Raw genomic sequence first — 14,644 nt, forward strand, 5'->3', positions numbered from 1 at the left:
CATATAAAATGAGCTTCACTGGAAGATTACGAGCTGGCTTATCTTTATCCGGAAGTTCTAAATAGCGCTCCATGCATATGGTCAATTGGTTGGAAATCCTCAGAGGAGTATATCAAATTCCAGAGCATGCGCTTTTTAAACAGACCTGAATAGCCGGCTTCCTGTTGGGCGGAGCCTATGACATGCAGCGTGATAGTTGTTCGGTTTCATATGAATACGTGCAAGTAAATATCTATGTTCATCCCATGACAAACTTCTAAAGAGTCAGACCAGTGACCTGTATCAGGATTATAGTTAACTAAAACTACAACCAAAAAAAAAAAAAAGGTTACTTGAAATAAAATAAACATTAACTGATATAGATATAGATAGATAGATACTTTAACTTGTACTAAATAACTTCAACTTCATAAAAAAGGAATAAAAAAGAATAAAACAACAAAAAAAACAGCCCTGCAAAAATCACAAAAATTAAAATATAAAAATAAAAACATTCAAAATATTAATAAACTGTAATAGCATCTCAATGATACTAAAATAGTATTGGTTTGTTTGTATGTGACCATAACCCTGTTTAAAATGATGCTCAGTCATTTTTCTAAAATATCTTGTGTAAACAAAGAGGCACAAATAATTTTCTCTGGCTTTTTATTCTTACAAATGAATTCCTATTTTGTTCAAAACCCCATCATTTTAACGGAGCATTAAAAATACACATGCAAAAGCGTAAACATCTGAATTCAAATAGTTTTAATCAGTCACATTGAGTAAATCTGTTGCATCACAAAAAGCCTCCTCTGCTCATGCTGTAATGGAAAGGTTTGATACTAATACTAAAATGTGCGCTGCTGGTACATCGTGTGCACCATAAAAACCTGAGTGATCACATTTTATCCATCTTATTTCATGCACCGCATACATATATCGTCATATACATGTAAGAATACACATGGTTTTGATATGATTTGCAGAGTGAAGCAAATAGAAGAATTCGTTAAACTAATGTGCATTTGATATGCTTTTGTTCCCCATACTAGAAAGTGGCATGCATTACATTAATATACTGTATGTCATCTAATGATTCCTGAATCGATCAGATCAGAACTCTAGAATTCTAAAATTGGCACTGGAATTTAGAACAGCAGATCACACAACATCTATGCAGTGTCTAACAGTGATCTCAACATGCTACACTTAATAGAAAAAAACGAAACTATTTCAGGTTTTAGGTGAATTCTGCATTCAAATCCAGCTGAACAGAACCGAAGTCAGTCTGTGTTTAAGCACTTGTGGTTGTGAATCACCAGCTAAACGCATTAAATATTTACACGCTCCAGTATAAAAGAGTCGTAGCATGCACTGCATGTCGGTAATGACGTGTCTGTACATATGATCAGTGCAGAAACACTGAGAATGACGAAAAGAAGAAGAGAAAACAGTTCTGACACCTTATTCATGAACACATCATGGATGAATCTTCTGAAAAGGTCAAATTCTCATCATAATTCACATACATCTCATTACCGTAATTTAAACAATATATCATTATTTCTTACATGTAAAGTTCTTTGCATTAAATAACCCAAATTTTGGAGAAAATTGTGTTGAAAATAATCCCACAATGATCCTAAACTTTTTTTATTATCATTGAGATGCTATTATGTTTTATATTAATTATATGAATTTGTTTTGTTACATTTTTCTATTTAATTTAATTTAATTTATTTTTGTTGTTGTAATTTTGCTGTGCATTTTTTGTATTTTATAAATGTTCTTTTAATGTAATAATAATAATAATAATAATAATAATAATAATAATAATAATAATAAATTGCTTTTATTATTTTTTATTTGCACTTTAGTTTTAGTTATTTTAGGACTTCAAATGAAACTAAATCAGAAATTAAACTAGCTAAAATAAAAATTATATATATATAGTTTTTTATATTTTACTTTACTTTGTTTTCAAGTAACTAGTTTTTATTTATTGTTTTTTAGTTTTAGTTAATTTAGTACATTAAGTTAAACTATGAGAAATTATCTTCTAATTTTCTTTAAATATTTTATTTCAAGTAACTATTTTTCTATGCTTTTAGTATTAGTTAACTACAATAACCCTGCCTAAAAATTAACAATAGGCTTAATTTGCTTTATGCAAAATATATTTTTTGAGATGAAATATGACCCAGACATCACAATACTGATCTCCAGCTTCATTCACACATATGTATTAATTATTCAGAGGTAAACTTGATCCCAAAACACTCCAAATCTTAAACATACTAGTCAAGTTTTATGACAAATGCATTGACCTGAACAAAAAACACATGCAGACATTCGAGGTAGCGAACCTGAATTTCATACAATCAGACTTCAGCAGTTTGTAAAAGAGCTAGAAACAGGCGTGACATCTTAGGATCTATAGCAAGTAGAAAGGACTCATTCACTTCTAGAAAAGTTAACAAAGCAAAACTCTTTGGCAAAAACTGCCTAACGTGTTGCATATCAAATCCAAAAAAGCAAAGCGTTTTTTAACAATATGCATCAGTAGATGAACTGTTAGAACACTTGGCTTTTTTCTTTCCATCATGCAGTCTTCAGAAACATCAAACTGCAGCATTTGGAAAGCGTTAACTCTTGGACGCGCGCAGCTTCCGGCGGAAATACTCTGGCGCGGCTTCCTGCAGCCAGTCGGCGTCCACCAAACACAGATCCCTCATGTAACAGCGCGACGTGTGCAGGAGCTCGTTGAACACCACGCAGGCGGGTTTGGCCTGGAACAGGACGGATGAGGGATGGATGGCCACGGGCTGGTGTGTGTCCAGAGCCACGTAAGAGCCGTCCGGTTGCAGCTCTGCCGCGTTCATGAACAAACCGTGAGCCAGACAGCGCCGCACGTTCGCCAGGTCCGACAGAGACGATTCCAGCTTCATGTTCATCTGAGGAACACAAGATCACAGGCACTTAATCATGCACACTAATCTGGGTTTTTTAATTGGTCTGATTTAGTGTCATTTGCATGTCACTGAGATACTATTATAGTTTTTTTTTATTAATATTTTGAATTAGCAATTTTTTTCCTTTTATTTTTTGGTAAATTTTATTTTGTAATTTGTTTATTTATTTTATTTCAGTTAAATGTTTACTTTATTTCAAATAACAAATACGTTTTTTATGGATTTATTATTTTTATGTGGTTAAAACAGTTAAATGAAACCATTAAAACCATTTTTTGTTCTTTGAAATAAAATCAATGTTAACTAAAATAAAATATATATAAAAAACCTTTTTCATTTAGTTTAACTTGGTGTACGAAAACAACTAAAACTAAACAAAATAAACCTAATAAAAACAAATTAATAAAAACTATATAGGCATATAAAAAATAATAAAAATGACAAAAACACACACAAAAAAATTATTAATGACAAACACACACAAAAATGAAAACAGAAAATAAACTGATTTAAATTTTTAAAACTATAATGAAGAAAACACAATTTAAAAACAGAAAATCTAAAAATAACTAATTAAATTATTAACAAAAACTATATCAATGATACCAAAAACTGATAAAAATTATAAAAAACTAAATTGCTCAATTTAACTAAAATTAATATAAAAACAGAATGTATACAAATAAAATCTAAATTTGATCAAAAATATATTTATACATTATACTAAAATAACACTGGTCTATTGGCCAAGTACAGTGTTATGATTATACTTTCAATATTTAATATTTATTCTGGTTTGTCCCATAGAAGTTCAGTGCATTACTGTAAATGTAATTTTCCCTTCTTACAAATGAAGGTATGATATAAAATCATTTTCTGTGATAACTGACATCATGTCACACATGTTGTACATTATCCAAAGCAACTTCCATTGCATTGAAGAAATACACTTTCTCATTTCATGCATTCCCTTCGAACCCATGACTTCGGCGCTGCTTGCGCAATGCATTACAGTTACAGAAACTGTTAGAGAAAGCTACCTAAATGCTATTACACAAACACATTCTCAGACGCAAGCTAATCTCATAGGAGTTGCATTTGCTCTTGGTTTTTCTCTCTGCATGTGTGTGTGTGTGTGTACCTTGATGCAGATGTCTCTGAGCTGAGCTCGAACCTCCAACACCAGCCCCATATTCCTGCTGTTCACAAAGTTCTCTCGACACCAGTCCTGTGAAAACACAACACACAGACATTTCCTAAAGCAGAGACAGAACAGAAAATTCACATGCAAACTCAATAAATATGATGCACTGCATTAATATCAGTTCTTCGTGTTCAGTTGTCCTCATAAGTGTACACACACCTTGCAGAATCTGGAAAATGTTAATCATTTTAACAAAACATAGAAATGTCATGTTGTTTTTCATTTAGCACTGCCCTGAAGAAGTTATTTCACATAACAGATGTTAGCATATTTTGCAACGTTCGTGTCAGTACCTTGTTTCCGCTGACTTTCTTGAAGGCCCTGTAGATGTTGAGGAGCGTCATGTGGTCACCCTCGCTGGAGATGAACTTCCTGCGGACCGCGAGGACGTCGTCTCTGCGCGCGGGAGGATTGTAGAGGACCGAGTCGACGGAGAGGAGCGAGATGATGGTCAGAACCTCCTCAGCGCAGGAGAAATCAGGAGAGATCAGCAGAGTCTGTGGAGACGCAGAAGAACACGCTTTCAGTCAAACTACAGCCAGAAAACAACAGCTTCAGTCCTCCAAAATCAAATAAACACCAACTGAAATCATTCAAATATAGATTTAAAAATATATATTTTATTTCAGCTAGTTGTCAAGTCAGCATTTCTCATTTTCATTTAGTTTACATGTACTAAAATAACTAAAACTAAAATCGAAGTAAAAAAGTAATAACTAATAAATGTCAAAAAACAACAACAAAATTACTAAAACTTTGACTAAAATGAAAATGGAAAATATATAAGTATTTAAAAATAATCAAAATACAAAATTAATAAAACATAATATTAACACAGTAATGCTAACACTGCTCTACACAAATATATACATTTATATGGAAATACTGTTAGACAAAAGTGTTATAGTAAAGCAATTTCCATTTTATACATCAAGTGAAATAAAACTAATTCAAAGTAATAAAAATGACAATCACAAAACAAAATGACTAAAATTAAAATATAAAAATAAAAACTAATTCAAATATATGCAAACAGTTACACAAAGGTGTTATAGTGTAGCAATTTGTATTTGTATGCATTATTAAATAAAATAAAAATGTATAAAACTATATAGTAGGGATGCACGATATTGGATTTTGCCGATATCTGATATGCCAATATTTTTCAAATCGTTTTGGCCGATAACGATATATTTCCTTTTCTTTCAAAACAACACTAAGTCTCTCCTGTGCAGAAATTATAAGCAAAATATTTTTAATTTTGGTTAGTTTTTAACAAGAACTTATTTGTTAGAATTAAATCAACAATAATGAAGGTTTTTTGACAGCACATTGAAGCTTTGAAAATAACTATAAATAAATTATATATTTTATATATATTTTTTCCAGCAGAAAGATGCAATTAACCTTAACATTTTATTTTAAGATTTAACATTTGTAGATGGTCTAAATCAAAAGAGTTGTAAAAATTCAGAAAATCTTTTGGAGCTAATGATTTGTTTAAAAAATAAAACATATTACACATTAATGAATAAATCAGTATAAAATTAAGTGTCATGTTTGCAATTTTTTTTTTCATGTAAGCTATAGCTTCTGACCTTTAAATCAAAACATACTCGTTATTTTATGACATCAATTGCTGCTTTATCAGAAACACAGTCTGAATGTTATTTGTGTAGGCTATTTTACTTTTAATTTAATTAGAAGTAGGCCAACAGCGCCACCTACAGATTAAAACTCTTTAACATTTGGTCGTTAGGACCTGGGGGTACTATTACTGTTTATACACCGAATGCGTCATTCTGTGCGTGCTTTACGTGCCAAAACAGTCAATCTAATCATCATTCAGACAAAACTTTGCTTCAAGAATGAGCCATACTGTTGTCGTGAGCTAATTGCTAGCACACCCTGAGCACATGTGAGTTAATGTATTCCTCTTATCGGCATAATTTTTCATATCGGGCCGATGCCGATATTTACAGTTAAAGCCATTATCGGCTGATTCCAATATTGGTCCGATAATATCGTGCATCCCTACTATATAGACATACTTAATAAAAATAACAAAAACGCACAATACAATTACAAAAACTAACTAAAATTACAATAAAAATGGAAAATACAAAACACAAAATACTATTAGACAAAAATATTATTGTGAAGCCATTTATATTTTTATATATTATCAAACCAAATAAAAATTATATAGTCATACCTAAGAAATTAAAACAAATAAAAATGCTAAAATTACTAAAACTAACAAATTAAAATTGTAAGAAAATCTAAATCAAACTATTAATTAAAAATAGCATCTCAACTATTGAGATATTCAACTATTAATTATAACAGTATCTCAATGATAATAAAATAACACTGATCCACAAAAGTTTTAAAGTGAAACGATCTGTTTTTCTATAGATTATCAAATGACAAGTCAACGAGTTTCTCTTACTTTGGAGAAGCGAGGCTCTAGAGGGAAGCAGGCCATTTTCTTGCCCAGCGGCGTTAATGACACGTGATCATCTTTCCTATCGACGGCGCCGAGGATACACAGCTGCTCCACAGCCGTCCGCAGCGACTCTACACACGATACGTGTTACCATAGAACACCACACTGCATAGCTCAACGTACTATTAAATAAACCCGCACATTAAACAGGCATACTGAACACAGTATAATGATCTGTTCTCAGTCTCACCAGGTGACGGTTTGGACATGAAGTCAAAGTTGAGGATATCAGGAACGCCCAGAGCGAGCAGCTGCAGAAGGACACTGGCCAGATTACACCTGCAGAGAGAGAGAAATCATCAGTGAACACATGCAGACTCGCAGTGTGAAAGTACAGCTTTATACAACTCATTTTACTTTGCATCTGTCTGGCTAAAGGGCCGTTCACACTGGATGCATTCTTGTGCTCAAACACTGACAGATGAAATGAAACAGAACCGATCAGAATGCACTGCAATGTCTCGATACACATAAACACGATACACTGTTTTTAAACACCACATTAAAAACAAAGTTGTAAAACTGTATTTTATTTTTTTTTTTTTAGAAAAAAAGCATAACTTAAAACAATAGCATCTTTTAAATTAGTTTTTTTTTTCTAAGAAAGCTAGTATTGTATGATAAAGAAAATAAGCATACTTTTTCTAACAAAATAAAGGATTTCTAATTTAAAAAAAGGATTGCTTTTTAATATAATAAGTATAAGTATTTTTAACAAAATAAGTATATTTTTGCACTACTAGTAAAAAACTAAATGTTTTTAAACCACCTTAAAAATAAAATTGTAAAAACTTGAAAAACAGTATAATTTTAAGAAAGAAATTACATAAGTTTAAAATATGGCATCATTAAGAAAATAAGATTTTTTAAAGAAAATAAGCATCTTTTTTTTTTTTAACAAGTATTGCTTTAATTAAGCATTTTTAAGTCTTTTTTTTTAATGAAAATAAATAGTTTTCTTGCTCAAGTAAAACCAAAATGTTTTAAAACAATCTTAAAAAAGTTTGAAAAACAGTATTATTTTCTAAAGAAAATTTGTATATTTAAAAAAAGCTGTATCTTTAATAAGTCTAATTTTGAGAAAATAAATGAAAGAAAATAAAGAAAGAAAATAAATTGTTTTATTATAGATATAAGAAAAACTAACTTTTTTTAAGAAAAAGAAGTGTGTAAAGTAAGTAATTTTTTAAATAAAATACTCGTTTCTTTTTTTGCACTTTTAAAATAGAAAAAAAACATGCAGATGAAATGCAAGAACACATCCTGTGTGAACGGCTATATGTCGGTCTTATATGGTCAGCTTGATGAATCTGCAGACGGTGTGGGCCGTACCTCTGTATCTCAGGTACAGTCATGTTGGCGAGGTTGTCAAACTCCTCTTCAGTGTAGAGACGGTAACATGAGCCGGCGTCTTCTCTCCCGGCTCGACCGGAGCGCTGCCACGCCTGAGCTTTAGACACGCGCTGGACCGCCAACACCTCCAGACCGCTGTCTGAAACAACACAACACTGTTAACCTCAGAAGAGCAGTACAGGACAATAAAAGCAAAAAAACAGACTGAAAAACAGCACATATCCCAGGGCTGTTGCAATAGTAAATGAACACTGAATGAAATGCATCTTTTGTGCAATATTCCACCTTGATTCAATCTAAACTCTGCAATTATTCACAGTGGTGTATTCAAAACTGTTTCAACTGTGATGTATATGTTAATATTGCTGCTTAAAGTATATTTATGTGTGTGTGACCCTGGAGCACAAAACCAGTCTCAAGTAGCACGGGTATATTTGTAGCAATAGCCAAAAATACATTGTATGCATCAAAATTATCGATTTTTCTTTTATGCCAGAAATCATTAGGATATTAAGTAAAGATCATGTTCCATGAAGATATTTTGTAAGTTTCCTACTGTAAATATATTAAAATTTAATTTTTGCTTAGTAATATGCATTGCTATCATTTGAACAACTTTAAAGACGATTTTCTCAATATTTAGATATTTTTGCTCCCTCAGATTCCAGATTTTCAAATAGTTGTATCTCAAATATTGTCTGATCCTAACAAACCATACATCAATGGAAAGTGTATTTATTTAGTTTGACGTGATGATGCATAAATCTCAATTTCCAAAACTGGTTTTGTGGTCCATGGTCACATATATACATAAACACACTGGTCTTTTAATTTATTTATTTTAGTATTTTTATCTGTAAATATGTTTTTGCACATGGCATAATTGTTTTTAGAGTGGCAGACTGTTTTTGCACTGAATAGGATTGCACATAATTTCGTTGCACTTTTTCTATAATGACCATAAAGATTCTGGTTCTGATTCTGTAATATTCTACACACGAGTGAGCTTCAGAGGGCTGAGAGGGTTGAGAGTCTGACCTGGATTGTAGCGTTTGGCTTTCACCATCCCCGTGTCGATCACGTATTTGATGCCGGAGATGGTGATGGAGGTTTCCGCGATGTTTGTGGAGAGAACCACCTTCCTGGATCCCTGTAAGGCACAGACAGCAGGGTGAGAAAAAGTGCGGGTTCAGCGTGCCGCGTGTTATTGTCTCTGGTGCTGCAGGGACCTTGGGCGCGGGCTGAAACACCCGCAGCTGATGGGCCGGCGGCAGCGAGGCATAGAGCGGGACGACCGTCATCGGGCCGCAGCTCTCCGGCAGGTGTTTGGAAATGTCCCGACAGGTGCGAGCCAGCGCTTCAATCTCCTCCTGACCCGTCATGAACACCAGGATATCATGCGACGGTGGAGCTTCCTGTAAGAAAATAAGCATCATGTTTTAAGAGAAAAGATATAATGAATGAAGCATTTTTTATATAGCGCTTTATTGTGTATTGCTATACACCCAAAGCGCTTTACAATCTAGTGTGCAGCATCCACTTGGATGATGTGGATGTGGATAATCTTTCAAAAAACAATTGGTAACTTGTAAAGATAAGCATTATTTTGTAAGAAAACAACTATAGTTTTATTTTTTAAATAGGAAAGCGTTGTTTTATTATTTTTTTAAAGAAAATAAGTATAATTTTCATAAATAGCATTTTAAAGAATTTAAGTATTGTTTTTTTTTAAGAAAATAAATGATTTTTACAGAAAATATATTATTTAAAGATTATTATTTATTTTTTAAATAAAACAAGTAATGTTTAATCGTTTTTCAAATAATATAAGTATAATGTTTAGGAAAATAAGTATAGATTTTAAAGAAAATCTGTTTTTAATAGAACAATTATTGTTCTTTTTAAGAAAATAAGTTGTTTTTTTTGGAAAATAAGTATGTTTTAAGAAAATATGTATAGATTTTAAAGACAATCAAGCTTTTAAATTAAGAAATTAAGTTTTTTTATTTATTTAAGAAAATAAGTATAGTTTTTTTTTTTTAAATAAGTAACATTTATAAAGAAAATAAGTATTGGTGAGGTTTGTTTTTTAGGAAAATAAATTTTTTTTTTTTTTTTTAGAAAATTAATATCTTTTTAAAAATTGTTCAACAGGTAATAAGTATCTGTTTTTTTTTTTTAGGAAAATAAGTTTCATTTTTTTTAATAAAATAAGAAAAAAAATTAAGAAAATAATCTTGCACTTCAAACAAAACCAAAAATCCAGAATTGACTTGTACTCAATAACAATTTGGAGCTAAAAAATAAAATAAAATAAAAACTGCTGTGAACAAAAGCAATAGAGTGAAAATATAAGACAAGGCACACATCAATCAATCCAAAAGACACAGAACAACTCATTACAACTCATTATTAGAAGTCAAAGACACGATCAGATGTCTATGACACTGGAGTCTGTCATACGTGTGTGTGTTTATGTGTGTGTGTGTGTGTGTGTGACAGACCTGGTGAATCTGAAATATGGAGACGAGCGCTGCCTGCAGATAGTCAGATTGAGGCTGTTTAGTGTAGTAGATCTGAATGGGATGCTGTCGGCCCTCCAGATACAGAACCGGCGATTTATTGAAGTACTGAGAGAACAGATCCACGTCCATGGTGGCAGACATCACAACAACCTACAGATCAACAGCATTCATTCACAGAAAATACACATTACCAAATACAGACCAATCAGAGTAAAGCATGCAAATATTATATCGATGTCATCACTGTTACATTTTTGAATGCTGAGCATTCTATAAAAGATTTTCAAATTTAAATCCTAAATTTCTTTAAACTTCACAAAAACATGAATGAATGGAGTCTCTACAGTATGTTAAGCAGTTCAGGCTGGACGAATTTCAGTAGTTTAGTATTAAAAATATTTACTTTTATTAAAACTCAAACTTACTTTATTTCAGCTTATTTTATTCAAGGAAACTTGAATAAAACTTTTTATAAAAAAAAAAAAAAAAAAAAAAATTATATAATCAACTATATAGACATATTGAAATAAAAAAACTAAAAAACTTAAATTAAAATGAAAAAAATAAATAAAATTATATATATTTTTGCAATAAAATTCACAATATTAGAGAAAACTATAGATTGCCATGGCAACATTTCTACTTTCATTTAATTTAACTTGATGAACTAAAATAAATAAAACTGAAATAAAAAATTTAACAAATAAAAATGATTAAAAACTATATAGACGTAATTAAAAAACTAAAATTAAAATGACAATGGAAAATATTAAAATAAAAATCAATACATTTTTAATTTGTCGGAGTAATCAGAAAAATTCACAACAAACAAAACTGAAATAAAAATGTATAATAGCCAAACCATATGGACTTTTTAATTAAAATAAATAAATGAAAACTAATAACAATGGCAAAATGCAAAACAAATTTACTAAAACTTTAACTAAAATTAAAAGAAAAGAAAAATTATTTATATGTACTACTGTGAATTAATCATTGCAGCTTTTCTAATAAATGTCTTAGTTTGATCTTAAGGATAGGTCAGGTTCTCTTGTACCTTCAGAGGCAGGAAGCATAACTAGCTGTACTAAAATGTCATATCGAGGCCCTTATAAATTAAACGCAACATTTGTGTCAATGTGTACAAACCGACTTCTCTCGTACCTTCAGAGGTATTTTGTTCTGTTGAGTGCGTTTGCGTTGAGCGGCCTTCACCACGCCGAACAGGACGTCTGTGTGAACGGTGCGCTCGTGAGCCTCGTCCAGGATCACCACGGTGTAGCGCAGTAATAACGGATCGCCTATCGCCTCCCGCAACAACATCCCGTCCGTCATGAACTTCAGCTTGGTCTCCGACGACGTGACGTCCTCAAAGCGCACCGTGTAGCCCACCTGAGCAATAACAGAAAAAACATGCATCTTATACTGACATTGATATTCAGATGATGCAGATGGAGAATGTGGAGTTTAATGTGATCTTCAGTCGTGAAACACACCAGTTTTCCCAGCTGAACCTTCTTCTCTTCGGCCACTCGTGCTGCCAGCGATATGGCGGCCACGCGGCGCGGCTGAGTGATGGCGATGATGCCCTGCCGGCCGATGCCGGCCTCATACAGGTACTGCGGGATCTGCGTGGTTTTACCTGAGCCCGTCTCACCTGCAACAGGAAAACATTACCTGTGTGCTCTTCTGCTGCTATTATAGTGCGCTTTCTGAAAAACATCCTCACAAATACACTGAAAAACACAACTTGAGTATGACCGTTCAGTCATAAACGGACTAAACCAAATCTTAATTAAAATCTAAATATCCCAACCTGTAAGGTTCAGGGTGTAGGAAGCATAACTAGCTATACTAGAAGCCCTTATGAATTAAATATGATCATTGTTGTGAACTCCATCCTAACATTGTACAGGCAGCTACTTATTTTCATGTATAAAGACCCTATTTACACTGTGATACATTTATACTGTAAATATTATTTGGAAAATACTTAGTTTATTTTACATTACATCTACTCATTTATAGTGCTGTACTATTATTATATGTATTAGAATCTTATTTTTATTATTTATTTATTATTACATTTTACACTGTTTTTTCTTCTTCTATTTTTTATTATCCTCGGTTTCTTATTTAGTTTAGGCATTTTATTTGTTTATTTTAGGCAACCAATCAATTAAGTTTAATTTTATAATTTATAATTTAGACTGTTTTTCTCTCAACTCTTTTACGGACCCTAATTATGATCATCCTCATATAAGGGACCCCATCCCAAAACTATCCTAAAAGGTCAGCTATTTATTTTTATGTATAAACACCCAATTTATTTTGAAAATATTTACATGTCTACATTTATATTCATATAATCTATATTATAAATAAATATATTTAATATATAAACAAGCATGTTTTTCTGAAATATGTACATTCATGTGTGTGTATTTATATATACATAATAAATATACACAGCACACATACATATATTTGTAAACAAAAACTTTTATGTTGGATGCGATTAATCGTTTGGCTTCAGAGGCCAAAATTTAACAATAAAGTGAATTGAATTGAATGTCTCCTTTCTCTGACACACCAGTTTAAGGTCTTGGAGTCTCTACTAACGAGCTGATAATCAGGCGTGTTTGATTAAAGAGACACGCAAAGCGTGCAGTGTTGGGGTGCCTCCAGGACTAGTGTTGGGAACCACCGAGTTAAGATATCATAACACGTGTTATGTATGTGTTGTCTTACCGATGAACACAACATTGTGCAGCTGTCGGAGCTGGTTGATGAGCTGGGTTCTGCTCTGATAGATGGGCAGCTGTTTGCGCTGCGCGTCCACGGCGAAGGGCGCGTGTCCGGCTCTGGGCAGCAGCATGCCCGGCTTCTTATTATCCAGGCGGAAGAAGGGGGAGCCCGGCTTAAATCTCTTCGCCGGAGGAGGGTCGGGGTCGCGGGGCATGATCTGCGGGAGACGCGCGGCAGTGTGAAGGGCCGATCTCGCTCATAAAGACAGACGGACAGCAGAGGAGTCTCGCGCTGCGGTTGTTTACATCATCCGCTCATGTGGCTCAGGAGCTGCTGGCGCGCGCCGATGACGTCACCGCGCCGCCTCGTGGCGCGTCTCTCACAGACGGACCATGAAAAAATAAGAAGGTAATTATTTAGGCTATGTATTTTTGCTCACTGACTGTATTTATAATTCTTTAAAAAAAAAAATCATTTTCATTTTTGTGAAAAGAAGCCTGTGTTTTACTATTTGTTAACATTATAATGTTTTTAAACTTTATTTCTATCATGTGGTTTTATTACTTTTATTTTTTATTATTATGTATTTGTTTTCGTTTATTCTATTGTGGTTGTTACTTAATACAACCTACTACTAACACTAATATGAGCACAGTTTCTAATAATGATAATAATAATAATAAATATATATGTTATTTTAAATATCATAGACTACATAAGACGCATTCATTTTGTAAATTAATTTAAATCGTAAAGTGTAATACAAATTAATCACGTATTTTTGAAGCCAACAAAAAAAATCACTGAACATTTATTCATTTAGCAGAGGTTTTATCTTAAGAGACTTACAAGTGAGGAACATAGTAAGCAATTCTTCACAAAGCCAACAATATTCATAGTATGTTTATTAAATGAAGTGCACAAAATAAGAGAAAGCTTTTTTATATATATATATATATATTTCAAAGAATTGGAGTTTTGTCAATTTTTCTTTTTATCTCTATATCCATAGCTCGCTATATTATGGAAGCTTTCAGCCACCAAATAAAACAAATAACACAGGTAATAGTAACATTTTATGTCACAATTCGGACCATTTTTCTTGCAAAAGGTGTGAGATACAAACTCAGAATTCTGAAAAGAAAAGTCTGAAAGTCACAATTATACACGACATCATTAACGTTTTGTGGAATTTGATAATATATGAGCGCACGGAGAAACTGAACACTAAATTACTTTGTCAAGGGTGTTTATAATTATTTTTACACAATGATTTTGGCTCTCTCTGCTATGTTGAATATATGGTACAAAAGAACAGCAGAGTGAGAGACCTGGGTATTGACCAATC

The 14,644-nt window shown here is 32.5% G+C and overlaps 1 protein-coding gene across 1 annotated transcript; it reads right to left on the reverse strand.

Moving 5' to 3' along the window:
- Window positions 1-1,965: 1,965 nt before the first annotated feature.
- dhx33 (DEAH (Asp-Glu-Ala-His) box polypeptide 33) lies at window positions 1,966-13,698 on the reverse strand. Its single transcript, XM_058776370.1, has 12 exons — window positions 13,300-13,698; window positions 12,045-12,205; window positions 11,713-11,940; window positions 10,528-10,698; window positions 9,253-9,438; window positions 9,062-9,173; window positions 8,003-8,162; window positions 6,861-6,949; window positions 6,614-6,741; window positions 4,455-4,658; window positions 4,099-4,185; window positions 1,966-2,939 (listed from the first exon to the last, which is right to left on the reverse strand). The coding sequence occupies exons 1-12, from the start codon at window positions 13,508-13,510 to the stop codon at window positions 2,631-2,633; spliced, it is 2,046 nt and encodes a 681-aa protein (XP_058632353.1). The 5' UTR covers window positions 13,511-13,698; the 3' UTR covers window positions 1,966-2,630.
- Between the last annotated feature and the right edge of the window lie 946 nt (window positions 13,699-14,644).

This window comes from Onychostoma macrolepis, chromosome 05 (assembly GCF_012432095.1).
Source record: "Onychostoma macrolepis isolate SWU-2019 chromosome 05, ASM1243209v1, whole genome shotgun sequence".
Lineage (NCBI taxonomy): Eukaryota > Metazoa > Chordata > Actinopteri > Cypriniformes > Cyprinidae > Onychostoma > Onychostoma macrolepis.